Raw genomic sequence first — 27,014 nt, 5'->3', positions numbered from 1 at the left:
CGCCTTGTGTTTTGAGGATTCAGAACCCGGCCAGGTCACATGAAAACTGAAAAATGGTTACCTATTGGTTTCTCTCTTTGGCGCTCAGGAAAAAATATACCACTCACAGTGGATTAGCCCCTATTGTACACGCTATATCCTGTGTGGCCCAAGGGCTATGTAAACGGAGATTGACACAACCCAACACATTGTAAGGCGTGACAAATATTTAAACTTCTTTAGATTTAACTATCGGATAGCAAGCGTTAGGAACTCATAAAACTTACTGAAAGTGAATAGATAAAAGATATCTTAAGTGTATCCAGAAAATGCACCTTTTCATTCTGCAGGCGTATTGGATGATGGGGAGAGTAGAGTGGCTACGCTTGCACCTGAAGTCACCACCACTACCGCCCAGACCGACCCGTGCGACTCTAACCCATGTCAACATGGTGGGGAGTGCTTCAGTAACGACGCGGGCTATCGGTGCTTTTGTCCAGAGGACTGGCATGGAGACAACTGCGAGAAAAGTGAGTTGGGAGGCTCTTGTATGCAACAAATAATTCATTTTGCATTTCCTTTGTGAATAGTGGTACAATACGTACGACAAACCAAGGTGCCATTTGTCAATTAGAGCGTATGGAGTCTACTGCAGTCATGAACCGTGATAAGGTAGCCTGAGTACTATCCGATTTCTACCGGGGGTCCTTGCACTCGCTACCCTAAAAAAATAAATAGTATTTTTAGGGTAGCGAGTATAGAATACTCTAAGGAGCCCCGTTAGAAATAGGATGGCACCCAGACTATGATGAGGGGGGATACCAGCTAAATCATGATCATGTACATGTTTGGACCACATGTTTCTCTCTCTGCAGCGCCACCTAGCAGTGACTAGCGTATTAAGTAGTTATTATTACCATTAGCAATGTATCATAAGGATTACCTCAATTTATTGCTAGCTATTGTGTGTACAAAGAACCTTGACACCCAGAACTAGCAAGTCCTACCTGCAAGGGGAGTGTCTATGTTAAATGATGTTGACATTTGTGCTACTTTATGCCATAGGAAAGCCGTGCGTCGTGAATCCATGTCAGAATGATGGAATATGCGAAGAGAATGGCGAAGACTTCGCCTGCACATGCCCCGAAGGATGGAAGGGCGAAACGTGCGAAATCGGTAAGCAGTACGTAATTCTTAGCTACGAGTACCTGATGTCGGGGTTGTTTTATGAATACATTTCATATAAGATGAAAATCAAATTGTGTTCCGATTGATTTCCAACAACACGGTGAAGCCATATAAAATCCTACATTACCAGTTGAGAATCGTTATAACTAGAATGCAGAACCAGCAGGAAAATCTTCATGACAGGAACTTCCAGTCGATTCCTTGGTTGAGTTGTCTTATGTTCCATCAATCGTCGCCATGGCAATAACGTTGCCAGTCTTGTTCACTTTGTCTCTGCACCACAGAGGTCGTGGATCCATGCCAGCCGAATCCATGTAAAAGAGGCATATGTAGTCCGGACCGCGTCAATCCAGAGACATTCTCCTGCAGCTGTCCCAGCGGATGGACTGGTCGAACATGCAACGCAGGTAAATATCAAGTCTTCCTGATCAAGGGATGGGTAAGGTACATTTCAGAAATCCTCATTTTCATCATGAATGTCGTTTATATCAAAACAAGTAAGTAGAAGATGAAGACCGTTATGGACCTTTTCGCAAGCTATGCCTTCATTTTTATTGTTTTCATCAAAGTATAGCTAAACTTGAGTACAGTGATCATTCAAGGGATTTAAGCAAAGAGGTCACTATAATGGTGATGGTCACTTGACAGAGCTCAAGGAAGCTGGTCATACCAGGCAACATAAAAAAAGTGATTACAATGGCCAGGTGGTCACAGGGTGTCACTAGTTCAAGTTTGGCTGTGTATGCATAAAGTTATTACTGTTTGTTATTTGCATTGGTATATAATATACAAAGAAATATAAAACCTATCCAGGAATCGATGCATGTTTAGCCAGATAAAGCACACTCTGAGTTATATGTGGGGGGATTTGAATAACGTTATATATGCCATGCGGAATGAATACCATGATAACCTTTGTTTTCTCATTTCACTCAGATATCGATGAATGCCGTAATAATCCATGCGGAGGAGGGAAGAACAAGTGCTACAATCGGCCCGGAACCTTTATCTGTGTCTGTGCTACGGGATATGAGAGTAAAGGAACAACTTGTGTTGGTAGGCAAATATTCTAATATTATAAACTTTATATGTATTCATTGAAAACACGTGTTAGAAAAAAATGTAATGCTTGATTATTTGTTTGCTTTGCTTTTTAACTATGTACTTTTTCGCCAAAGTCGTTAAAATGATCAATGTCAAATCTTCAAATTTGTTTCAAAATTATACCTTTGGCTGATGTCTAAAAACGCCACAGAAAAGTTAAAGAAAATTGTGTATTTTTCTTAATAACCCGATGAGAAACAAGCTGATTTCTGCGTTCATCCTCATAACAGATATAAACGAATGCAGGGGAATACATGACTGTGACCACACCTGTAAAAACACCAAAGGAGGCTACCGTTGCGAATGCCGCGCTGGGTTCACCTTGGACAGAAACAAGAAGACCTGTACAGGTATTTAGTGAAATTCTTTATTGCTAAATGCCTTAGCGCCTGGACGCACAGAACGGTGGCGCTAGCAGCCATAGAGGTACTTCTTTATTGCTCAACAATACTCAATGTCATCCGACGCAAAATTACTTGTACAGCAATTCTCAAAACTTATCTACTCTGATAAAGACGTGTACAATTAAGGCGAAATTCACACATGATCAGTCTTGGCAATCGAAAGTTTGGAACTCAGACCTGAAAACCATGTTACTTGAAAGTCATTAGGCATGGGCGTCCTACTATTGATGCTTATTTTTAGACGAAGTATCTAGTGATGAAATATCAAGATTGGATTTGTGTCCTTTCAATTTGTATACTGAACCTGTGCTTTGTTTTATACAATTGGCAGAGGTTAAGTGTTTTTCTTGTTCATTCAATTTGCTATTGTCCCTGTTGCAGACATTGACGAATGCGACGACTGGACGTGGAACAAAGGACCCTGTGAATACGATTGTGAAAATACCGCAGGCAGCTACAAGTGTTCATGCAATGAGGGATACGAGGTGGACAAAGACGGCCATAGTTGCGTCGGTATGTACATATTCCCGGTAGTACCCAATGACAATGTCCTTCTGCAAGAGTTGTATATGAAAAGTTATCGGATGTATTTTCGATTGCATTGCATGCACCGTGTTTTATTTCAGCTTAAAAAGATTATCTGTGTTTACAGAAATTATCATGAAGAAAACTGTAATTTTCAGCATAAATTCGATCAAATTAGTCTTACCCCAATTTTTGATTGCAAAGATTTCTCATTCAGTAGAATGGGGGTTGGAGTTGCACTGTCGAAAATTCAATTTAGTGTTGGAAAGTACTGATATCTAGTTCAACTTTACTCAGACTGTGTTTTGTAGTATCGTGCAAGAATTCAAATTAAATTAACATGTCAATTGCTTTGTAGTTGAGTGCATTTAGCGATGCGGTCGGAAGGAGAGACGGAAACACTGCCAGGCAAGGACTGATGAGACTGCTGTCAGGCCAACTATTAAGACGACAAGTGCCAACGAGCATATGTAATAGTACATTTTATACAGGATTGTTACATGTTTCATATAATTTACATATATTGTTCATACATCTTTTCTGTGTTACCAAGATGTGAACGAATGCGGATCCAGTAACGGAGGATGTGAGCACTACTGTCAGAATGACCGAGGGAGCTACAACTGCTATTGTAGGAGAGGCTACAATCTAGCAGCAAACAGGAAAAAATGTAGGGGTAAGTACATTTAGAATTACATGTCCTATGAAAACATCTTTCTTTGTAGTATTACCTAATTTCTATCGCATATCAAAACATGTTAGATTTCCAGTGCTTAATACTTCCATTAGTATCTTAAATTCTGCTTGTAACCTAACGCAATTTCTGTTAATTCTTTGAATAGAAACTTAATGACTACTGTACACTTTCAGTCAACATTCAATTCAAGCAGATATTGGTTCGTTTTCTACACCTGCACCTTCTATCCCAGGGCGCCTAACCCTAGAGATCCTGTGAATACGATGACTTGTCCCAAAAATGCCCCCCCCTTTAAAAAAACCGTAAACGATAATTGCTGCTGTCACGACAGAATAACGCGTCTGATTAAAATTCTCGTGTCTACTAAACGTTGGCAACCGATTATATAAGCGTTTATACATACCGTGTTACTCTCCAGAGATCACATGTCCGCGGGGAGATGTGTTTGAGCCTACTCACGGGAGGTTTGAGATGACCAACGGCAACAGGTACGAGTCCCGTCTTACCTACATCTGTGACCAAGGATACCAGAACACCGGGACCGAACAGCTCGTCTGCGGAGACGATGGCAGGTGGCAGGCGAGAGAAGGGGGGCATGTAACGCCACCTAGATGCGTGGGTAAGTACTGTACCTTTCCGTTTCCATCTAACCACTCACACCTCGGTCGCACTCGTCGTTGGCCATTGTAAGACATTGATGTCTTAGAATTTCCAAGCAGACCGTCACAAGCTGCCAACAAAGATCAACGTGTAATGCTGCCTTTTCCGCAAGGTCTGAATTTTGTACGGAACATTCCTGACGGTCCACAGAAAATCCTCTACGAGGAGTGTGACTGGCCTCTTATCTAGATGCATCAAGGACATCAGAATCTAGAAGTCAATTTTGGTAATAAAGAAAGTCTTATAATGGTAACTGATAGAACAAAAGTACGATTTCGGATGTGTACGACAACCAAAGAGGCGGTCACAATTGACCACGTTTGCATTTGACCAAAGTTTTTTATTTTATTTAAGTGAAGCTAAATTGTCAAGCAACCCAACTGAAATATTTTCTTTCCCGTTTTGCGTTTTGCTATAACCATGCAAGTGCCCCTGCCTTTCCCACAGATGTCAACGAATGCGACCTTGCCAATGGCGGGTGCGAACACACCTGCACAAACTTCGAGGGAGGGTCCGAATGTTCCTGTCTGAATGGCTACCAGCTGGAGGAGGATGGATACCATTGTACAGGTAATCACATATTTCATACCTAACCATTCTTGCTAATGTTGTTGTGCCAAGACCCAAGTCAACATGTTTTTGGCAATGTCACAACTGCTTTCGCTTCTTCGAGTCGGATTTACCCAGAAATAAGCTGTGACGTGTCGTATATCACTTGTGTCATCAAAAGGTCAGAATAAAGGTCCTTTATCTCATTCCTGCAGTTAGCCTCTGTACCGGAAATGACGCTCTACCAGCAGAAGAATACGCTTCCGCTAAGATTCCGTTATTTTTCCTCATGCCTCACGAATTGTGTCCCTCTCGTCTTCTTTGCCTGTGTTCAGATATCGACGAGTGTGCCGACGACAGCACAAACGAGTGTGAACACAGCTGCGTCAATGTGGAGAGTTCGTTCTATTGTACCTGTCCTGAAGGCTACCGGATTGACCTGATGGACGGGAAGTCTTGCAGACGTAGGTGTACTTGTAGCTCTTCAATGAGCTATTCACTATTTTACATGCATATATCGTTATTGTTGTTCATTGTAGTTGCTATCAAGCAGACAGGGAGGACACTACATTGCAACGCTTACGACTTGTACACATGGGCTGATCACTTTCTCACATACACACAGTTTATAACTCATTCACTGACGCGCGCACGCAGTCACTCACACACTGATCACTCACAGTCACCCATGGACAGAGAGAAAGCCAATCGTTCATTCATTTTCTCACCTACTTATAAGTAATATCGCTCATATCGTTTCAACCTCCTTGCTCATATAGTCACTCACACCCAAACTAGCAGATAGGACTAGACAAGATTGAAAAGAAAATGAATGGGATGACAAAACAAAAAAAGGTTGAGATTGCAAGTTAAGATTGCACGTTGTTACACTAGCTCTGTCTCCACATTCATTCTAAAATGCATGGTTGTTTGACACTATACTAGCTCTGTTTTCGCATTGTTTCTTTCAGCAATCAACTGTACAGGGTTATACCACCCCACCCACGGAAGGGTGGCCGCTGTGGGCAGTGACACGGACTGTACCACCAGAGACGTGGTGAAGGGGACGAAGTGCCGGTACACCTGCGAGGACGGGTACGAACCAGTGGAACCCACCGCTCGCCGAGTCGTGGAGGGGGACATCGTGAGGGAGTGTGGCACAACCGGGTCATGGTCGGAGAAACGGATAGAATGCTCACGTAAGTACAGTGGAATTTTGTTGAAGAGGTTCAGAGCTTCATCAGTCACGTATGAATACAGTAACCACAATGTAATTTGTAATGAACGTCATGAAGGAGAAGATGGAATTGATTAACTTAAGGTTACTTTCTAACTACTATCAGTCATCAGTAACATTGCCTTATGGCGCATTGCCCTTCGTGTAGCAGGTTAAAAAAAAAGCACACAAAAAATTAGATTGCTTCTTGTACGTAACCAATGCAGCTGTCAAAATCGATAGACTATTCGTCTTGTCTAAGATAGATTAACAAAAAAATTTATCTGCGGTGATAGTCTACAAGTGAGCTTGCTTAGCCCACGTAACTGCCTCATGTGTCGGACGACAGGGGAGCCCCTAATAGTTTGCAACTCGTTTATGTGCCATTTTAAAAAAAAGTGTTGATATTTTTGTTAAATAATACTAACCCTATCTGACATATCTTTGTACTTACGTCTGAGAATATATTCTCTCTGTAGCAATGGAGTGTCCACTGCTGACGATGCCAGACCATGCCCAGGTCTACCCTATGAGCTGCCGGGAACAGGCGAGGTTTGGGAAGCGGTGCACCGTGTCCTGTGGAACCAACTACCGGCTGAAGGGGGAGGCAGTCACCACATGTACTAATGTCGGCTCAGCTGGTGACGTCATCATAGACTGGAGCCCCAAGGACTGGACTTGTGTTGAAGGTAATATCTATAATAGAATATCTAATTGGTGGATTCACTCTCTTTTTCAATACATATTTGTAGTAATCATAACAATTTGTACAGTAATGTATCAGTACAGTACAGTATCAATTGAAAGTAAAACGGGCATTACCATTCCAGTACTGCATTGCCTGAAGACAAGAAGTGAAACTCAAATTGCCTCCCTAGAATGGTTTTAAACTTGGTCTTTGTTTTTTTTCATGCAACAGCTAGTACTCGTATAGCCATGGGTAAAAATGTGTCACTGACTATACTAAAGTATATCTGAACGATGTTTTGCGAGTCTATGTCACATGCGTCTTTTAATATGCACAACGACACAGGACAAGTCATAGTCATACATATCATTAAATATTAACGAATTCATTATTTCATAGACCACCCCTGTCTTGTTTTCAGACTTTCCAGAACCATATGTCATCTGTCCTGATGACGTCAACGTTCAACTAGGACCAGGCAAGAGTCACGTGGTTGTTAACCTGACGTCACCACAGTCCAACTACGAGACCACCATTGATGGGGACTATGTCCTGGGTGAAAACAACTTCACCATTGGGCAGACCAAGGTGGTCTACACCGCCCACGGGCACAACGACGAAACAGCTTCATGCACCTTGAGGGTCCGCGTTCTTGGTAAGTATCAAATTACATAATATGCTTGTTTATTTATTGGTTTGGCTGTTCAGCACGCACAGCCAGGGCTGCCCAACTAGCCTGTGGCTACTACGAAGGGCTAGCCCTGCTGGCAAAAACTGTAAGAGACAATACAAATGGAATTGGACAAAGACAGGATACTTATCAATAACAATATTCTAAGTACATATGCTTAAAGAGATATACTTATTCAGCACCAAATCAAAATAGCAATGAAACGCCTTCATATTGTGACATTGACACCTTATACACTTGAAAATGATGGTAATAGATAGTGGTGCATCACTGATTTTTGATTTGTGGCTTTCTTATACAAACTGTCGAACAATGTTTTCATGATTTGCCTGAGTAAAATTGAAAATTTGCCTCAAGCTTAAATCATCGTTCATAGTAGAAAAAAGTTAGCTTACATTTCGGGCCTTTATAATTCATTTTTGATTCAGTTCAACTAAAAGTGTGTTCGTGTTGGGTGTATGTCTTGGAAATACATTCTTTGTCACTGACAGACACGGAGCCGCCAACTGTACAGTTCTGCCCCAAGTCTCAAGTGATTGAAACTGCTGAGAGAGCCCCTGTCGTCAGTTGGGATGACCCCGTGTTTATAGACAACGTTGGTATAAAGAGCCTTACACACATCGTGGAACCAAACAGGTGAGTATTCCTTTGAACTCAATCATGCTTTCATGTACTGATATCAGTTGGAAAGAAATCGTGAAAAAATGTTGTTAAGGCCAGCAATCATCACATCCCTTTCCATGATATCTAGTTTCTATGTAATAGGCCATAGCTGACACGGAAAGGTACAGACTATACTTCTATATATGAGAAACATAAAAATGTATGTATGTATCGTAACTTTTAATTGCTTTTAATGCTTTCAAGGCCCTTCACTTGGGGGTTCTACTACGTCAAGTACACCGCCGGCGACGAGCACCGCAATTTTGCTGAGTGTGTCTTCACTATCCATGTAAAGAGTAAGTATTATCAAGGTCCCTATCAAAGAAACGCAATGCTCTTTCGAGATACCAGATTTCAAATAGTTTTCATTTTAATAACAACGATCTAGTTAATGGACCTATGTTACGATGTCCCTGCCCTGGAGCACTGCATATAATAGTTTTGATACATGTAGCTAGCTAGCAGGCATTTGCAACGGTAACTCTTTATTTATGTATTTCGTCGTGAAGTGTAATAATTTTTTTTGGTATTTCTAATGGTGATGAAATAGTGATAATGAATGAACCATGAACAATGAATCTTCCTTGCCATGACAAACCGATTATTCATACAGAGAAGGAATGCAAAGAGCTTGTGCCACCAGCCAACGGCGATCTGAGCTGCGATAGTTGGTTTCTGGGGAAGTTTTGCCAGTTGAGCTGCGACCCGGGATTTGCACCGTTCGAAGAGGATGCTGCCGACATGTACACCTGTGACCAGGCCGGCGAATGGAAACCGACGCCAAGGGTTCCTGACTGCGTCGGTGAGATGATGTTATGAAAACACTGACTACCATTGTTGCAAAGGAAGCAGAAAGCATGGCCCTGAAATACAAGCTGTTGTTTATCTAGCAACATGTCATTAGTATTGTACAGAAACATGTAACTTATTAACTTCTGTCTTCAAAGTACTTTTTCTGATAGACTGAACTTGATATATACAGGTATTATATCATTTATTGAAGGCAGACGGTGGAAAAGTATTTCGCAGCTAGTCAGTTAGTTACGTCCGATTCTCTTTTCCAGAGGACATTTGCAACATCCTGCAAAATCATAGCAAAGAAATGATTTTCATTGCATCCTCTATGACATATTGTCTACAGGAGGAAGCTTTTTTCGTCATCCATCCTTGATTTAGTTGAAAAATAACACGATAAAGTGGTAACTATTGATATGCTTTGATCCATATTTTCAAATCATATAGAGGTTTCCGAACAAGTTGCAGCCGTTCTGGGGAAGATGTGCCGACCTGGATCGGTGACGAAGCAGAGGCGGGGCAAGACAGTTTGTGGTAAGGAATGTCATTCTGATTTTTGTATCAAGATCAAGAACACCGAATTTAAAATGCTATCAAATGTTGTAGATGTGAAATACACTTTTCAGTCCTTCCTACGAAATGTTACATACGGGACTGCATTTCTGGCAAGTATCCAGGAAAGGTCATTGAATTCTCACTATGGGTAGGAAGTTCACAAGATGTTATTCGCAACGCGGTGTTGTCGGTATTAAACATTACCAGGAAAGATGAGCAAATGTAGAAATGTTCCCTAATACCCCCTTTCCACTAGGATGGCGCTCTCGCTGCGACGTAAAATTTGACATATCACTCAACGAATTGTATAGAAAAGAAACGAATCTTTTATCCTTTTTGTGTTTTGTTGTCTTCTCAGTCATACTTTTACGTTTTGTATGATATGTAAACTGTGAAAGTAAAAGTTACACATATCCTATTTAGGTTGCAGTGAGAGCGCAGCACGATTGCCATCTAGTGAAAAGGGGGCCTTAACAATTACGGGTTTGTCGCTCCTCTTCAGTCAGTTGCCCATCGGGTACCTCCTGGGCCGTCACCACGGGCGGACCGAAGTGTGTGGACTGTCCGGTCGGTTCCTATCAAAACCTGACGGGCCAGGTCTCTTGCAACAACTGCCCAAACGGGACTAACACCACTGAAGCTGGAGTCAAGAGAGAAGAAAACTGTTATGGTGATTATGTTGTTGTTGTTGATAATGTTTTTCAATAATGTTTTTCAATATGATGCAAAGATTTCTTGGTGACACACAGCACAGGACTCATGAGGTAGATGTGTTACGTACAGTGTCGTGCTTCAATCGTATGCCATTCTGTCAATTTCTCAAGATTCTTATACAATGTCATAAGCAATGTTAAAATTGAAGCTGTTAGTGGCCATGTATATCCAACTTATCTTTTAGGTATTGTGTTGCTCAGTCAATTTTACTAGAATCATTCCATGTAGCACTGACGCTTTATTATTGGATGGAATGGAGCGCTGGTTTGGATTTGAGTACGAATTGTGCCATGATGTCATGCAGTGCCAACCGAATTATGTGTGGAACTCGAGTGTCATTTAAGCTCGTATTCCATCTTTCTTGTCCCTCTCTCAGGCATGTGTCCTCCGGGCACTTCATCAGACACGGGGCTGGGACCAGAGTGCATGCCATGCCGACAAGGCTTCTACCAACCGCTCGCTGGCCAAACCAGCTGCCTGTGGTGCCCGAAGAACACCAACACCACCAGCGATGGGACTGTCTCAGAGGAAGATTGTGTCGGTACGTTTGCAGCAAACTAATGTCACCATATATTCGTGGACAAAATAAAGCGCTTACCAACAAGCTTTTGATCAGTCCTCTGATCCTTCTCAAGTTGAAATGACCCAGAGCCTATTAGTCACACATCCGGAACGGAAGTGTGACGTCAGCAAAGAGTCAAATGTGCTTGGCAGTCGGTATCGGCTCCCGTCTCTGTTAGGCTTTGGGTCATTTCAAATTGAGAAGGACCAGAGGATTGTACATGTAGCATAATGTTGACAACCGTCACAGATGAACTTAAGTTACATTCAAAAATTACATTACAATGATTTAAATCTTTACAATGTTTTGAACAGCATGCCTAGTTTGTTCGACCTTTATGAGATTAATTTGGTGTTACCACCTGAACTTCTGACTTGGCATCTCAAAGTTTGTGTCTGCACACAGGTCATTGTAGCCCTCTTATTTGATTAAAATTGTTTGTTGCTAACCAGATTTATTTCTATGTTACAATCCGTGACCTTTCCATAATAATTCTACGGTTAGATGCTATGATTTTGGTCTTTCATCTCTTGAGACCGTTTTTGCTTTGTATGTATTGCATTGTTTGTATGTTCTTACACAAGGCCTCTCTAAATAGCAGTACATAGCCTGAGAGTACTACACTACTGAACGAAAACAGAAATAAGATGAATAGATGTATAATAAGACATAACATCAGCTATGAAAATGTTTGATATTGCATCAGTTATGAAAGCTAGTAAAGTGTTCAGTCAATCAATTAATCCTCCCATCAATCAATCAATCAATCAATCAATCAATCAATGACATTGGTGTTGGCTATGGATAAAACATTGTGATTTGTTTGAACTTAGCTGCTCCGCGGGTCCTGTCTCACGGGCTGTTCAGACAAGTTCAAGTTGACGATGGGCAGAAGGTGACCCTGGACTGCCATGCGAGGGGACGGCCTCTCCCCTCCGTAACATGGGTGAAAGATGGAAGCGAAGGTAAAACGTTAACATGATACGACATTCACTTTTCTGAATGACCAATCATGATCATGTCCTGTTGTTCGTGAACGTTTCTGACGAGGACGATCGACAAGCAATAATGCTTTGAGCCTTTCTGTCATGTTTTGTAGTACAACAAGCAAAATAAGGAAGACTATGCTTCTTTCTTGAGTTAGTTTAAAGCAATGAGCTTGAGTGGTATGCAGCCAAACCGATTGACCATACATTGTAGGACCAAATGTATAGAAGTGCGCCCATGGATTTCTTTTGAAACAGATGATAACAACAATCTCTTCAACAAAAATGTCTTTTTCATCTTGCTCAGGAGCTTTATAACGTTTTTGGTTATCAATTGTAGTTACAGTAATTATGCATTAACTCAACGAAAGCAATTTATTACTATTAAAAACATGTACAAGGGATCTATTAGACCAACCAGTGCAGCATACTTAGTCTTATAAGCACATGCTCTTTCCAGACATCTTAGACTTGGAAGAAGTTGAAGGAGAGGATGATCACGAGGACCACAAGATCGTGAGGCTGACCATTGCCGAGATGCGGGCTGAGGATGAGGGTCTCTACAAGTGTGTGGCGACAAACATAGCAGGCAGCCATGACAGGAAGGTCACCATCAGCATCGCAGAGGTTCGTCATCAAGGTTTCCTCACCGACTAAATTGTCATTATAATGGTCTTCCTTTGTTTTTCTCGATCATTAATGAATTAACAAACGTGCGTTCGCACAATCTTGATATCAACTAATTGTCTGTAGACGTGAAAGATGATTTGTTTATCAGGCAAACACACTTATTTTCCAATAGCTAAAGACAATTGGTAGGTCAAGATCAAAGCTCTACCAAATACCTGTTGGCAAGTTAAATGTGTAACTTGCATTCTCAGAACGTGATGTCTTTGAGTTTGATATTGGGAAACTTGAATATAAGTTTCCCTTGGAAAACAGTTTTATCAAAACTGTAGGGACTACCCTGAAAGATTAATAAATAAATAAAAAGAAATAAGTGTACCGTTAAGTTTTGATGTGTAGCTTGTCTACATGTAAGTGGAATTTATCAAAATCATCAACATGGTGTTTTTGTTTTGTCTTTCATGCAGGAGGACGAGGAGTAGTACAGCACAGATTGCGAAGGACACGGCGAAATAGACACAAGCAATGAAGACGAAATGTCGTTGAACTCATTTACGTACAAAAATGCATGAAGGATATAGCAAATATTAAAACTACAAAATGACTTCACGTCGACAGACTAGAACAAAAAGTTTAGACATTGATACATTATAGCTAGTAACCCAGAAATGTATGGAAAGAACAATGAATATCATCGTGTACATATGCCGATTCTTTTAACATGACAGTTAATTGTCTATAAAAAAAACATTGCATTGCAGGAAAAAAGTAATCTGCTGGTATATCCAATGTAATAACCATAATTTCGAACAAAATAACGCTGATGAACATGGAGATATCAATAAACAGTTCCCGCACTGTTTTGAGCCACGAAGAGAATAAACAATGTAATAAACTCGACAAATTTGATAGTCAATCCTGGGCCGTTGTCGTCTACTTTTCAAACACGTTTACTTCATTAATTCCTTTGCGATGGCTGTTGGAAGTTCTGTTTCCTTGTTGCGTAAATATTACAATGTCTTACAATGTCATATTTTGATGTGTTGCCATTTCTACACAACAATCCGATAATGAATGAATGGATGAATGAATGAATGAAAGAATGAATGAATACCTTTATTGTACGTTTCTGCTCTCAAAAGCTAAGTGCAGGTCAAGTTCTAGATACTTCTAAATAATCTTTGTGCAATTACTAGTACTTGTGTGGTAAGAACGTCTTATCTTGCTACATTCACATGCAACTACAAATGTGTGCTAGGATGTACAGGTTCAACTTCCTCTCGATTCTTAAAACAGTTGTAAATGTAAGGACAGATGGAGTTTCAGATACATGGTTTAGTTCATTGTATAAGGAATGTAGATTTCTTTACTAGCTTGATAACATTCTTGAGTGATTTAGATACATGCCATATGGCAGATACATGCATGTATACAACTGGCAAATAGATGAGTTAGTCATCACGTTTATCTCTAACAGCTAATAGAATTCCAGGAGCCCTACAATAGTACACAATCACCACATTTACTTGTTCAACAGATTTCTTCACTTCCCCCACGTCATTATAAACATTTCACTTGATAGGCAATACAGCAGTCAGGTCAGTAGTAACGCTAATTCACTTTTAGCCGTGGGGTCACCTATATCCGTTGCATTTATCACACGGTATTTAGGTGTATCACGTCGGTGGACGAGGGTTTCAAAATATTGCAGTTTGAGACCACCGCCCGTTGCCGTGATATCCCACAATGCCCTGTTTAAATACAACGGATATAGGTTACCCGCGGATAAAGGTAAACTAGCGTTATATTTCATTTCATTTGATGTTATCTCGTTTCTTTCTCTTCACTTCCCTATTCCTGCATCCTATATCATTTCCATCTGAACGCTGCTTCTTAATCACTTCCTGCAGACGCAACAGCTGTTCTTTACATTGCAGTTCCGCAAACGTTTCCTTCTTCACATCCCCCTTCCCCCAAGTTCAAAACAAGTCACTCCTTCCCAAAACATGAGAAGCATTTGTCTTGAGGGATTTACAAGTTCGCTTTACACCCAATGCTTTGCTTAAGGAGCTTCCGGGTAAGTTACATGAGCCACCACTTCTGGGTCTTTTCCAACTAACAGGACTACCAGGACTTTGGGTCGCGCTTTGGGCCCACGTTCCATCAACCAAGACGGGCTCTGTGTAGGTTCTGCATGCGTTTGGCCCTATTTAATGGCGTCATGAGTTTTAATCTCCTTTCAAGAGTTCTTGTCCTTTACGTAACAGCACAGACCTTCTTCAAGACAGGATTTGCAAGGTAAGTGAGTAAAAAATCTAGAAATACCAAAGTAAAGATTTTGTATACAAGTTACGAAAGTTACCCTTGGTACTGCAGCATAACTTCAATTTTTTGTGTCTTTTTACCTGGACATGCTATGGTCTTGATTTTTTTGGTGACAGATAGCTTATGATGTAATGAAGAAGTGGTGTATGTTTGGGCCTCCTAGCAGCTTGCTCTGAAACTGCAGGGCGTTTTTGTCAAAATCTTCCAAGGAGCATAATGGAACATAGGAATTATGGTTTTCCATGATATTTGGTATGCAGGTACCTGTGGCAGAGGTTTACATAATGATGTGCAAATCATGCAAATTTGGGCTTAATTTGCATATTTACAGTGTTTTCCAATATAGGACTCAAATACATGGTACATATGTAGTTTGTGGCAGGTGGAAGATAAGCAGATGCTAATTATGCATATATTTAATTCATGTGAAAGTCCCTAATTTGCATAATTCATGTGAAAGTGTCCTAGTTCTTCTTAGTATGTGTAGTAAATGATTGGGCTGTCAACATTGTGACCTGTGTAACTTAGTGAAAGGTGTACATAAACAAGCATAAATTGTTCAGATATGTCATTTGCATAATCAGAATATTTCATGGAGGGATAAGGTCTCCAAACTCTTGTTTAGATTTGAAACGCATGACTGACGATTGGCGCTTATTCAGGCAAACACCGACCATAAGAGCCATAAATGTGTTGCCACATACGTCGTACGTACACAGTAGATGGTCTGTACAGCTGCCCATCGGTCAGTCATAATCTGCTTTTTGTTTGGAAAGCCATAAGTGACAGTCGCACTAGTTCCCTAGTTATTTCCCCATTCCTACATGTACGTACACATATTCTAGTTACCTAGCTGACTGTGACATCTGGAACATAACAGCCTTGAAACTAAACATTAAGGGTAATCTGAGTGACTATTTTACTTGGTACCAGTCCAAGGCACGTTATGTTGAACTGTTTGGAAACATTAGAGCTGTCAGTGTTGTAAAACCATCTGGGACTGCAGAAAGACGTGTTGTAGCTGTATTTAACGTTACCAACAGTACTTATACTGTATACCGTTTTTACAGATCACCCGCAAGACCTACGTGATAATCAATACTAAATGCTGGTGAACTGCTTAAAGTAAACGTTAGATACAAGTAGCCAGAAATCTAAAAGTCTAGATGTTAGAACGCTAAGAAATTCTAAGTTATTGGCAACAGAAACGACTAGAAAAGAGGATGGAAATGTTGATGATTAAATGGGTTTAAATCTTAAACAATTGAGGTCCATGTATTCTGAATTCGTCTCATTGCCATGATTTGTGACTAAGGCCAACTACTTAGACTCTATGTGTTCTTGTGCCTCACATCGACTATTATAATTCCACCAGGTGCCATTATACCGCCACCTCAAAAAACGTTAGTATAAAGGTCTTCCCAAGATTGTCTTGAGCACCGAATGTTAAATATCTTAAATGTTATACAATTCAGATATTTAGGTGTTGAAGACAATCTTGAGAAGGCCCCTATAACAACGTTTTTTGAGGTGGCGGTATAATGGAACCTGGTGGAATTATGAGAATGTATGTTACATGTTACATTGAGAAAGTTTTCTGTCGTTTTTGTTTTATATATCTGCAGTGTGCCTGGACTTCTTTTGAGCGAAAGTCGAGAACATTACAGACTGAGGAGGGAAACTGGACGTAAGTATTCTAAGAAGAGTGCCCAAGCTAAAAATGACGCATAAAGTTATATTTGTCAAATGTCAAGCGATATTGTATACATTACCAAGAACGTTATTTTTTTCTTAGCTGTTTGTCTGCCTGCCTGTCTGTTTGTTTGTGTGGTATAATTTATGCATATAAAGGCGTTGTTTTCACAATCAGTAAGAAAGAGTCGTGCCTTGGCTTTGCTGGTTAAGGCTAGGGTCACAATTGGCCCGGTGCCCGTCAGGGATGTAGCCCCGGCCGGGCTCTGAAGTCGGGCGGACACCGGCTGTTTACCGGCTGTCGTGGTCACAATCAAACGTTGCCTTCGCGCTGCCCCATGGGGGTCCCGGAGTGTTCCGGCGGGCACCCCGTCATTTTTCTTTAAAAAATTTCCACCTTCCTAGGTTCGTCTCCGGCAGACACCCGTCAGATGTTCTGACGGTGTCCTGTAGTCACCCCTGCGGGGTCCGACAGGGTAACGTTTGTCTCTCACAGCCCGGTGGGGCAGTTGTAGGGTCCCTGCCGCATGCCCTGCGAACAACGGCAGGGAACCAGGCAGGCTCCTGGTGGGCACTCTTTAAGGGGTATAAAAACAAGCATTGCCTGCATTCACTTAAGGTAGTACATCATTGAACTTGGAGTACTGGTGCGGTACGTCGGGGTCCGTTCACTGCGGCACGGTTTTTTTCGCCAACTTTTCCTCGCACTCGCACTGACGTGCGGCACTGTTACGTTTCTAAACTAAACTAAATAAACATGTTATTGGAATTTTTAATGTCGGCGGATGACTTGCCAAACTGTTGAGGCCTATATTTTTATATTTGTAAAACGAAAAAAAATGGCTTATGGGTCCGAATGACTGCAAGTTTGGCGTTCCGTCGGCCAATTGCAGAGGAAACGTCCTTCTTCAGCCAAACATCTTTCTTCAGCTTGTTTCTATAGTCTGGGGTTGTAATATCGTAAAAAACATAGAAGCTTTCTATGAAGGAGGCTATCTGTTCGTCCTGCTTCTCAGTGATGCAGCCTATTATGTGGTCTGTTGCGTGGTGTGTTGTCCTATCCCCCTCTGTTCAGCCCTTGTCTGCAGAAGTTTCTGTTGCTGAATTCTTCCGCCTGCCTAGTGGGCTAAGGGCTGTTTCCCCTGTTCTTCTCCTTTCCCTTGGTATAGCGCTATGCACTTAACTCCACTGTAATACGAGAACTGTGTGATACGTGTAAGTTCACGGCTTTTGTCCTTTCACGTGATCTGTGACGTCACATATTTGACCCGGTGTTACGAATTACACACTTTTATTCCGTAAACCTGGTCTTTGACGTAACGAATTTATTCCGACAGACTGCCGGCAACCGGAGGGGTCCCTCTCGGTGTTGTCACGATTAGGTCTCGGGGTGGTTGTACGAGCGGGTCCCTGGTTCATTTTAACTCAGACTTAAATTGAACCAGGGTCCCGGCCGGGCCTCAAAATACCCCGGCAGCCGCGAGGTGTCCCACAGGGCAACGCAGGGGGCACGCCCGAAAGTGCCAAAAACAGCCCGTGAATTGCCCGGCAGGGCCCCTTTTTCGAATTGTGACCTAAGCCTAAAGGGGCATTCCACTTCAGACGGGACTGTTATTTTCCAATAGATATTAATTGTAGGAAGTGACAAAATTATGCTACATAACATTATACGATAAAGTACCCGTTAGCCCCGGCGCCCCACGCGCATCAAAAAGCATTCAGTCTTCTACAAAGCTCCCCAAGTACCCTCCAATTGAATTAATCATTCTGAGCCTATGGCTGAATACAATGTGCATGGCAACGACTGACTTTAGTTAGGTTACAAAGGGGCGGTAAGAAAAACACGTCTTAATATGTGTTATTTGATATCTTAGCGCCCCTCATTTATGCCGAAAATATTCACGATAAAGGAAGTGTCTACACGTATAGGAAATACATGGGTAGAGTCTGCATGGGTTTAGTGAGTGTCATATTGTTTTACAGTCACACTTCGCCTTAATTGGTCACAAGTGGAATTCCATAAAAGGTCGGCTAATCATGTATTCGTTGATACATTATCTGTTGGAATATAACGCCCCCTTCTGCAGTGGAATGCCCCTTTAAGAGCGTTGCAATTGGGCGCTGACCTCGCCTGGCGCAGTCGTCAAGGTCAACATTATTTGGCAAAGATATGAGGTCGTGTTTTTTTCCGTTTTTCAGCGTTGTCCTTCAAGGAAAGACCGTCCAATAAGACGCTGCGTCCTGGCGAGACTGTCCTGATTGGTTGTTCTGCACAAAATGGCAACATCTCCAGGCAAAACTGGTACAGGGAAGACGAACTCCTGACGCCGCCATTTTCTGGTTCGATTTTCGTTTTGCCAAACCACGACCTCCTGGTCGTTGGGACCGAAGGCAACATGGGAAAATACACGTGTGTGTTGGAAAGGGGAGAAGAAACAATCTCCGCCGATGTTTGGATAACTTTAGAAACGGGTTCGTATCAACTACTTACGAAGAAGATGTGAGTTGGTTTAGTGGTTAAAACTATCATGTCGAAACAGAGACAATCGGTAGTCAGTTACAGAGACATTTTTTTATAGATTTGTAAATAACACCGAACATTTTTCTAGAAGACCGAACCTTTTTCTATAAACTTGTAAATAATTGTATTAACACACACAGTTAACTTAAACATGCCCAATAGCGTACCGAGGAAGCCACCACTTCAAATACCAGCCCATCTACGCAGGTACAGACAGTTATAGATTTTCCTTTTCTCCTAAGAACTATTCCTGAATGGAATGCCCCTGCCTGGCACCCACCGTTGGGTCCTTCCGTGCCAGGCGGAAGGCCTGCCCGCCCTAACCCGGAACCTCAACCCCCCACCCCCTACGTTGCCCCTTGCGGGGCTATTTGGGGGCATTCCAAGATGAAGATGATGAAGACACATGAACTTTTATGTTTGTATTTGTATGTCAAGTACACTGAGGAATTTATGGTGAAATTTTTGTGTGGACGCATCTATTCTAGACATTCAGCTAGTTAAGATATGTAAATACAAAAATTAATATCAACGATGACTTTTGCCATGACGTAAGTCACTTCAATGTTAGTACTCTTTTTTTCCCATACAGTGATAGCCTTTCTCGACAAGCCCAGCAACGCGACCGTGCTGTTTGGGGAAAGTCACATCTTCCTATGTTCTGCTGAGGGAGCAGTTGACATCTCCTGGACCAAAGACGACCAGCCGAACGACACGATCATCGACGGCGACCGAGTCCTACAGCATCGGGGCGACCTGGTGTTTACCGCCGTGAGCCTCACCGACAGCGGTCGGTACACCTGCACGGCAAGAAGTGGAGAAGGGGACAGGAGTATTCAGGCACATGCCGTCTTGAACGTGGACATCGATGTTAACAACGGTTGGTCAAGTTTCCTTTAATCAAATCTGCATGCTGTTACTTGCGTATGCTTTGAAGAATAAGTCAAGAATATGTCTTCCTAACCCTTGTTCTCTGATGTTTACAAAGATCAAGACAAAATTTCTCAGAAGTAAAAAGCGTAAATCTCAGTCTTCTCCGGGTGCCCTTCCCTTTGTGATTATCTATGCCATTAGTATGTGATATGGACCTTATTCCAGTATGCGGGAGGCCGTTTCACGCCCATGGTCCGGACGGGTTTGTAGTAGGCGGGACGGAGGCGGACCGCGGAGCGTTCCCTTGGCAGGCCATGCTGTGGGACATACGACCGGCCAGGAACAGGTGTTATATAATTAACGTTATATGTCATGCACTTTGTGTGTCACTCAAAAATTCTTTTTCATATTTTCTGCATCTTCTTAACACTTAACAGTTTTGTCTGACATTACGATATCGACTCTTGCGTGGTTTCGCCGCCAGTTGAGGGCAGACGTCAGAGCTGCATTGCGCACTGGACACATCTTTTAAAATCCTTCTTTTCGTTGAAACTTTTAGCCCAATATCTGGAGAGAGAGTTTAAAGGGACAGGTAGCTTTCCAAATTTTCTAGACTGAAAAATGGGTTAGCACCTTTCCTATGATCAGCCCTAACTTTGATGTCTGTCCTTTATACATTAGGTTTTTCTGTTCGGGGAGCCTGTTGAACGGTCGTTGGGTCATGACGGCTGCGCACTGCATCCGCGAATCAAGGGTCAGGAAGGACGAATTCATCGTCCGACTAGGAAGGCACACAACAACCAGGGGTGTCTTCGAACAAACGGAAAGGTACAACGACAGAGCTCCTCTCTTTATAATCATAGTATCTTTTAATTGTTGAAGAGGTTCACCAGTCACCGTCACGTATGAATAGAGTTACTACAAATTTTCTTCTAACAGTGACAGTTTTTAAAGGCAAGGTATATGTATCCAAATTTTCGATGTCTTACAGCACATTTTGTTCACGGAGAGTGACCTAGTCTCGCGAGAGAACACGAGGCTAGGTCAGGCTTGCGTAGATCATCTGCCCCTTTCCCCGCCTCTTTGAGTAATACTTTATTAGGCTTTGAAAATGATTCCCATTTCTGACATTCCAATGTCTTTCCTAGGGTTAAGGTAATGCAGCTGGTATTACTACTTCCGTTTTAACAGTTCCCACATGGTGGAAGAAATAATCGTCCATCCAAACTTCAATGGAGAAACGTACGAGTCGGACATCGCTCTGTTGAAGCTGTCTGGACCGGAAGTGACGTTTACAGAACACATACTTCCCATCTGCCTTCCGGAAGTCCTGGACGCCAGGAGACTCGTCCGCTCGGGACAGATCGGGACCGTGACCGGCTGGGGAGCGATGGAAGATGGAGGACCTTATTCAACAACTCTTATGAGGGTCTCTTTCTGGTTTCGTTAAATACTCTAGACATCATGACGTGTACAGATTACTTTCTCGTATTCACCGAAACTTACTGTACTTGTCGAAAAGAAAACTAGTGGAATTTATTCGGTGCAGTGAACTAAACACGGCGTTTGTCCTTCTCGTTGCTACCAGTGGGGACATAGCGTTTCAATAAGCAAAACTTTAATGGAGATACGTACATACTCATCATGAATTTTTTCATGTAAAGCCATACCGCAACACCCCCCCCCCTTCAGGTGAGCCTTCCGGTAGTGTCCCTACAGCGGTGCCGGCGAGCGCACCCCCAGTTCGCCGAGGACATCAGCCAGAACATGTTCTGTGCAGGTCGTGCATCGGGAGGCAGGGACACGTGCAAGGGAGACAGCGGAGGACCTTTCGCCTCTTATGACAATGGAAGGTAGATTTGAAATAAGATATGGAAAGAAATTACCAATTATAAGTGTGATTTCCTTTCTACAGTATCATGTACTTCTTTTTAAGCTCCAAATCGAAGCGTAATGATTGAGACAAAGCGCTCTGCTTTTTAATAACCTATGCTGCTATTTGGATTCACTACCGTAACGGCTCGCCTTTCTGTGTCTGTATCTGTATCTGTATCTATTAAGCCGATATAAGCAGCCTTTGGTGTAATACACCAGCCTTTAATCCTGTAAAAGAACTGTAAACCTAAAAGTGTTTACACATGGCACGGATATAATTAGTTGTTAACGTCATTACTACTACTACTACTGCTGCTACCACTACTACTACGACTACGACTACGACTACTATTACTACTACGACTACTACTGCTACTACTACGACTACGATAACTACTATTGCAGTCTTAATTTTCGAACAAATGTACTTTTAATTGACCAACATGTTGGATGAGAACTACGTCACAATCACGTGAGTGCAAAGTGCAAACACTCCATATATGGTATTTTCTGCCCTTACCCCAGGTGGGTGCTTCTGGGTATTGTCAGCTGGGGTGACGGCTGTGTGCTGCAGGGGAAGTACGGAGTCTACACACGTGTTCACCGCTTCCGGGAATGGATTGTAACTCACATAGAGAACCCAGGTAAAACTCCTTCATGGTCAAGTACAGCTATACTAGTTCAGGTATTCCGATGCTACTCTGAGTGAAAATATGTACTAAGCAATGTTATTAGCACTTTTGGTTGGGTTACGTTTCTCTTTAGAAGAGGTGAACCCTTCTTTATTACTTTAAGCAGACCCAGAAGAAGATGGTGGCAACAACAGCACGATCCCGTGTAACAGCGCCTCCTGTCAGAACAATGCGCAGTGCATCCTAGCCGATGATAGAGAGGATGGATATTACTGTAACTGCCCCTCTGGGTTTGAAGGAAGATACTGTGAAACTAGTAAGTATGAACTCGGCACTTGTTACACCCTAGCAACGATCTATGATGAGGCCTAGGATGGTGTTTTCAATGTAATGTACTTTCAGCACCAAGGACAGGGATGCCATTTCAGTGTGATATACCTTCAGCACCAAGGACAGGGATGCCATTTCAGTGTGATGTACCTTCAGCGCCAGGGACAGGGATGCCATTTCAGTGTGATATACCTTCAGCACCAAGGACAGGGATGCCGTTTCAATGTGATATACCTTCAGCACCAAGGACAGGGATGCCATTTCAGTGTGATATACCTTCAACACCAAGGACAGGGATGCCGTTTCAATGTGATATACCTTCAGCACCAAGGACAGGGATGCCATTTCAGTGTGATATACCTTCAGCACCAAGGACAGGGATGCCGTTTCAATGTGATATACCTTCAGCACCAAGGACAGGGATGCCATTTCAGTGTGATATACCTTCAACACCAAGGACAGGGATGCCGTTTCAATGTGATATACCTTCAGCACCAAGGACAGGGATGCCATTTCAGTGTGATATACCTTCAACACCAAGGACAGGGATGCCGTTTCAATGTGATATACCTTCAGCACCAAGGACAGGGATGCCATTTCAGTGTGATATACCTTCAGCACCAAGGACAGGGATGCCGTTTCAATGTGATATACCTTCAGCACCAAGGACAGGGATGCCATTTCAGTGTGATATACCTTCAACACCAAGGACAGGGATGCCGTTTCAATGTGATATACCTTCAGCACCAAGGACAGGGATGCCATTTCAGTGTGATGTACCTTCGGCGCCAGGGACAGGGATGCCATTTCAATGTGATATACCTTCAGCACCAAGGACAGGGATGCCATTTCAGTGTGATATACCTTCAACACCAAGGACAGGGGTGCCATTTCAGTGTGATATACCTTCAGCACTAAGGACAGGGATGCCATTTCAGTGTGATATACCTTCAGCGCCAGGGATACTGGCAGTGAAGTGCTTTCAGTGCGATATTCCTTTAGAATCAGGAATAGTGATGTTTCTGTGCTATAACGATTAGCACCAAGGACAGGGATGGTGCTCGTCTACTGAGGAGACACTCTATTTTAATTTCGTTTTTGAATTTCTTTAAAAAGTAAACCACACACATATAACTCTTATATTTAGACAGGAGCTAAGGGGTTGAATATCTGCACACCACAACTTGCCCAGTATCCCTAATTCATTTTCTCTTATCATTGTATATTTCATATATGTTTATATATATCCCAATGTCCCAATATACAGATATCCCAGTACAGTCTGCAGGCGGACTGGAAGATGGGGAGAGTAGAGTGACTACGCTTGCCCCTGAAGTCAACACCACTACCGCCCAGACCGACCCGTGCGACTCTAACCCATGTCAACATGGCGGGGAGTGCTTCAGTAACGACGCGGGCTATCGGTGCTTCTGTCCAGGGGACTGGCATGGAGACAACTGCGAGAAAAGTGAGCTGTCAGTTATTGACATACAACAAAACATGTTGTTTTGCATTTCCATTATCAGCAGTAGGGCATGCAATGCGTACGACGGACCTAGTCAGGATTTTTAAACAGGGGCTAATACAATTTATCACACTCATGACTAGGGATGATGTACAAAATGACCAATAAATTTGTGTACGTACCGACTGATAAGTATCTAATACCAGATCAAAAAGAGAACAAGAACTGCCATGCCTTCAAGTACCAGAGTTAACAGTATAGGATTGATGTGTTCAAAATTCGTACTTTCCCAGAACTATCGTGAAATTTGTTATCACCAAGCACAGTAGGGGCATCTTCTCTGGATAATTTTAAAGAACGCTTACAGATAGATGTGCAAAAGTTAAGTGTGACGGGTCGTTCAGTGTAATATACCACGTGCCTGGGAAGCTGGTGTGTTTCGCCGAAGGGCGGTTATACCGGCTATATAGATAAAGATACAGGGATAACATTGTGTAGGTATGTTCAATCATGTTTAGGACAACATAATTCCCACTGTGACGCCACAGTGCAGTGGTCAATGTACATTTGTAAGTAGTTAGTGTTACCCAGAAGAAGTCAGTATAAGGATAGGTGATTAATATGATCGTGTACAGAACCTTGGTATTTTGTTTACTTTATGCCACAGGAAAGCCGTGCTTCGTGAATCCATGTCAGAATGATGGAATATGCGAGGAAAATGGCGACGACTACACCTGCTCCTGCCCCGAAGGATGGAAGGGTGAAACCTGCGAAATCGGTAAGCGTTAGACTGTAATTTCCAACACAAATTGGAAATATTATAATTAAAATTCAAGAGGGCGGATCAAAAATGCCGGATCCAATTATGTATAATGTTATTTTGTGACATAATGACCGTCTATATATATATTATATCATTCTCCAGAGATCACATGTCCGCGGGGAGATGTGTTTTACCCTACTCGCGGGAGGTTTGAGATGACCAACGGCAACAGGTACGAGTCTCGTCTCACCTACATCTGTGACCAAGGTTACCAGAACACCGGGACCGAACAGCTCGTCTGCGGAGACGACGGCAAGTGGCAGGCGAGAGAAGGGGGGCATGTAACGCCACCTAGATGCGTGGGTGTGTACCTTCCCTTTTTAGTTAAAACATTTAGCGTCACAGTCGCAATCAGACTGTTTATCTGATAATATATTAATGCCTCTCAGTAAATCAATTATTCTTGTGTTTCAGAGACGTGTGGATTGTCGACGTTTAACTACCACCCTGGAAGTGATTGTTTGGGATCGGACATAACTGCACACTTCGGCGTCTCTCTCGAGTTCTGTGCAGACGCTTGCTGTGCAGATCCGACATGCCTGTCATTCCAGTACAACATCGCGTCTTTTTGTGCCTTGAAATACAAGCACTGCTCGGAAAAGGTGAAATCGGGCTGGTTGTTTGGAGACATGTACGACCGGCGCGTCTCAGGTTAGTGCATGCTCTGTCTGTCTGTCTGTCTCTGTCTCTCTGTGTGTCTCTGTCTCTCTCTCTCTCCCCTCTCCGCTTCTTCCCCCCTCTTCCCCCTCCTTCGCCCTCTGCCTCTCTCTCTCAGCCTAATATTTCAAATAGGCTATAACCATTTACGATATGCTCTGCAGAAGACAAATTATTTGTGTCTGATAGAATGTATCGCACGTTTCATAACTGATATGTCAGGTATTAGATCTGGACGAGTCTCGACCACTTGTATATGATATATGCAGTATATAAGCATAGTTCATAGGGTGCTGCAATCACTTCTTAACGTCTAAGCAGGCACCCTGTTATGTGAATTAAAATCTTCAACCGTTTTTCAATCAGACGCAAACTGAACGACGTCGTGAGGGGGTCAGAAGCATCGAGATCTCCACCTGATGTGGTCACAAGAAGGACGATTGCCAGGAATGTTGGCTTAGACCGGCAACCTTTAAATCCTATTCCTAGAGTATAAGCTTACCGCTGAAGAAGAATACGACAAATTTGTGCCATTTTCGACAACTGGAATTATGGATGAGTATGGTTTACTTGAGTCGTCATCGGTAAACACGCATTAGATTAAATAGAGGTACTAAATATATCTGCGTACTCTTAACAAGCCATAAAACCTTGTGTGCTTTTCTTAATCCTTCTTTGCTTGCCGATTAGTTGGCACAAAAGGTATGGATGAATTACACTGAAGTAAATGTCGTCTTATTTTAAGACAAAATACACAACATTTACTGTACGACCTTGAAGTGCCTTGTTATTATCTTCAACAATTTGTCCGATAAAATATCTATAGAACGCATCTATTGGGCTACTGGATTGCTATGGTACTTAGACCGGCTATCCCTCTCCAGCATGACGTCTAAATAATGGAATGCGCGTTGGTTCCCTTGTCGGAGTCTGATACTCTTAGCTACATGCTGCAACGTGTAGTAAGAAAAGTTTTGTAGTTATTGATTAAAAATGTCTTATATTTGCCCGCTTAAATGTGTTTATTTCTCCGGGGGCAAACACCGCCCTCGGGGTCGTGGATTGTCTATACTTATGCCGTCTTTTATCAATGACTTTAGTACATCTAAATTATAAAATCTGCATTAACTTGAATGTCGTAAGGCATGCTGAGATACCACTTTATCTTTGATACGTGTTGAAACAAAAAAAAAAAAAAAGATTTAATACTATAGGCCT

General features: G+C 42.3%; 2 protein-coding genes across 3 annotated transcripts in view; both read left to right on the top strand.

Annotated features, from left to right (window-relative positions):
• The window catches only part of LOC118431096 (sushi, von Willebrand factor type A, EGF and pentraxin domain-containing protein 1-like), a 14,717-nt gene extending 1,194 nt beyond the window's left edge, over window positions 1–13,523 (top strand). Inside the window, exons 3-24 of the mRNA XM_035842200.1 lie at window positions 330–509; window positions 1,045–1,155; window positions 1,452–1,574; window positions 2,104–2,223; window positions 2,502–2,621; window positions 3,057–3,188; window positions 3,754–3,876; window positions 4,316–4,516; window positions 5,005–5,127; window positions 5,442–5,570; window positions 6,078–6,305; window positions 6,802–7,011; window positions 7,432–7,665; window positions 8,193–8,337; window positions 8,569–8,660; window positions 8,978–9,166; window positions 9,607–9,693; window positions 10,217–10,384; window positions 10,805–10,969; window positions 11,824–11,955; window positions 12,437–12,603; window positions 13,071–13,523. Coding sequence (XP_035698093.1) covers window positions 330–509; window positions 1,045–1,155; window positions 1,452–1,574; window positions 2,104–2,223; window positions 2,502–2,621; window positions 3,057–3,188; window positions 3,754–3,876; window positions 4,316–4,516; window positions 5,005–5,127; window positions 5,442–5,570; window positions 6,078–6,305; window positions 6,802–7,011; window positions 7,432–7,665; window positions 8,193–8,337; window positions 8,569–8,660; window positions 8,978–9,166; window positions 9,607–9,693; window positions 10,217–10,384; window positions 10,805–10,969; window positions 11,824–11,955; window positions 12,437–12,603; window positions 13,071–13,085 — 3,194 coding nt within the window. The 3' untranslated portion in view covers window positions 13,086–13,523. The remainder of the gene's footprint in view (window positions 1–329; window positions 510–1,044; window positions 1,156–1,451; window positions 1,575–2,103; window positions 2,224–2,501; window positions 2,622–3,056; window positions 3,189–3,753; window positions 3,877–4,315; window positions 4,517–5,004; window positions 5,128–5,441; window positions 5,571–6,077; window positions 6,306–6,801; window positions 7,012–7,431; window positions 7,666–8,192; window positions 8,338–8,568; window positions 8,661–8,977; window positions 9,167–9,606; window positions 9,694–10,216; window positions 10,385–10,804; window positions 10,970–11,823; window positions 11,956–12,436; window positions 12,604–13,070) is intronic.
• Window positions 13,524–14,739: 1,216 nt separating this feature from the next.
• On the top strand, window positions 14,740–26,725 carry LOC118431102. Of its 2 annotated transcripts, none has more exons than XM_035842215.1 (15): window positions 14,740–14,901; window positions 16,554–16,615; window positions 18,820–19,092; window positions 19,734–20,021; window positions 20,240–20,360; window positions 20,696–20,842; window positions 21,206–21,443; window positions 21,707–21,867; window positions 22,415–22,533; window positions 22,685–22,837; window positions 24,119–24,319; window positions 24,984–25,094; window positions 25,242–25,442; window positions 25,554–25,790; window positions 26,163–26,725. In XM_035842215.1, exons 1-15 carry the CDS (start codon window positions 14,798–14,800, stop codon window positions 26,171–26,173), a joined length of 2,427 nt encoding a protein of 808 aa, XP_035698108.1. In that variant the 5' UTR covers window positions 14,740–14,797; the 3' UTR covers window positions 26,174–26,725. The 2 variants fall into 2 exon arrangements, with proteins under 2 accessions (XP_035698108.1, XP_035698109.1); XM_035842216.1 differs by having other exon boundaries at window positions 22,688–22,837; window positions 26,163–26,724.
• Window positions 26,726–27,014: the final 289 nt, after the last annotated feature.

Source organism: Branchiostoma floridae, chromosome 14, assembly GCF_000003815.2.
Source record: "Branchiostoma floridae strain S238N-H82 chromosome 14, Bfl_VNyyK, whole genome shotgun sequence".
In the NCBI taxonomy this organism is placed as follows: Eukaryota; Metazoa; Chordata; class Leptocardii; order Amphioxiformes; family Branchiostomatidae; genus Branchiostoma; species Branchiostoma floridae.
Note: the sequence above shows the minus strand (reverse complement) of the source record. Positions and strands in the feature narration are given on the sequence as shown.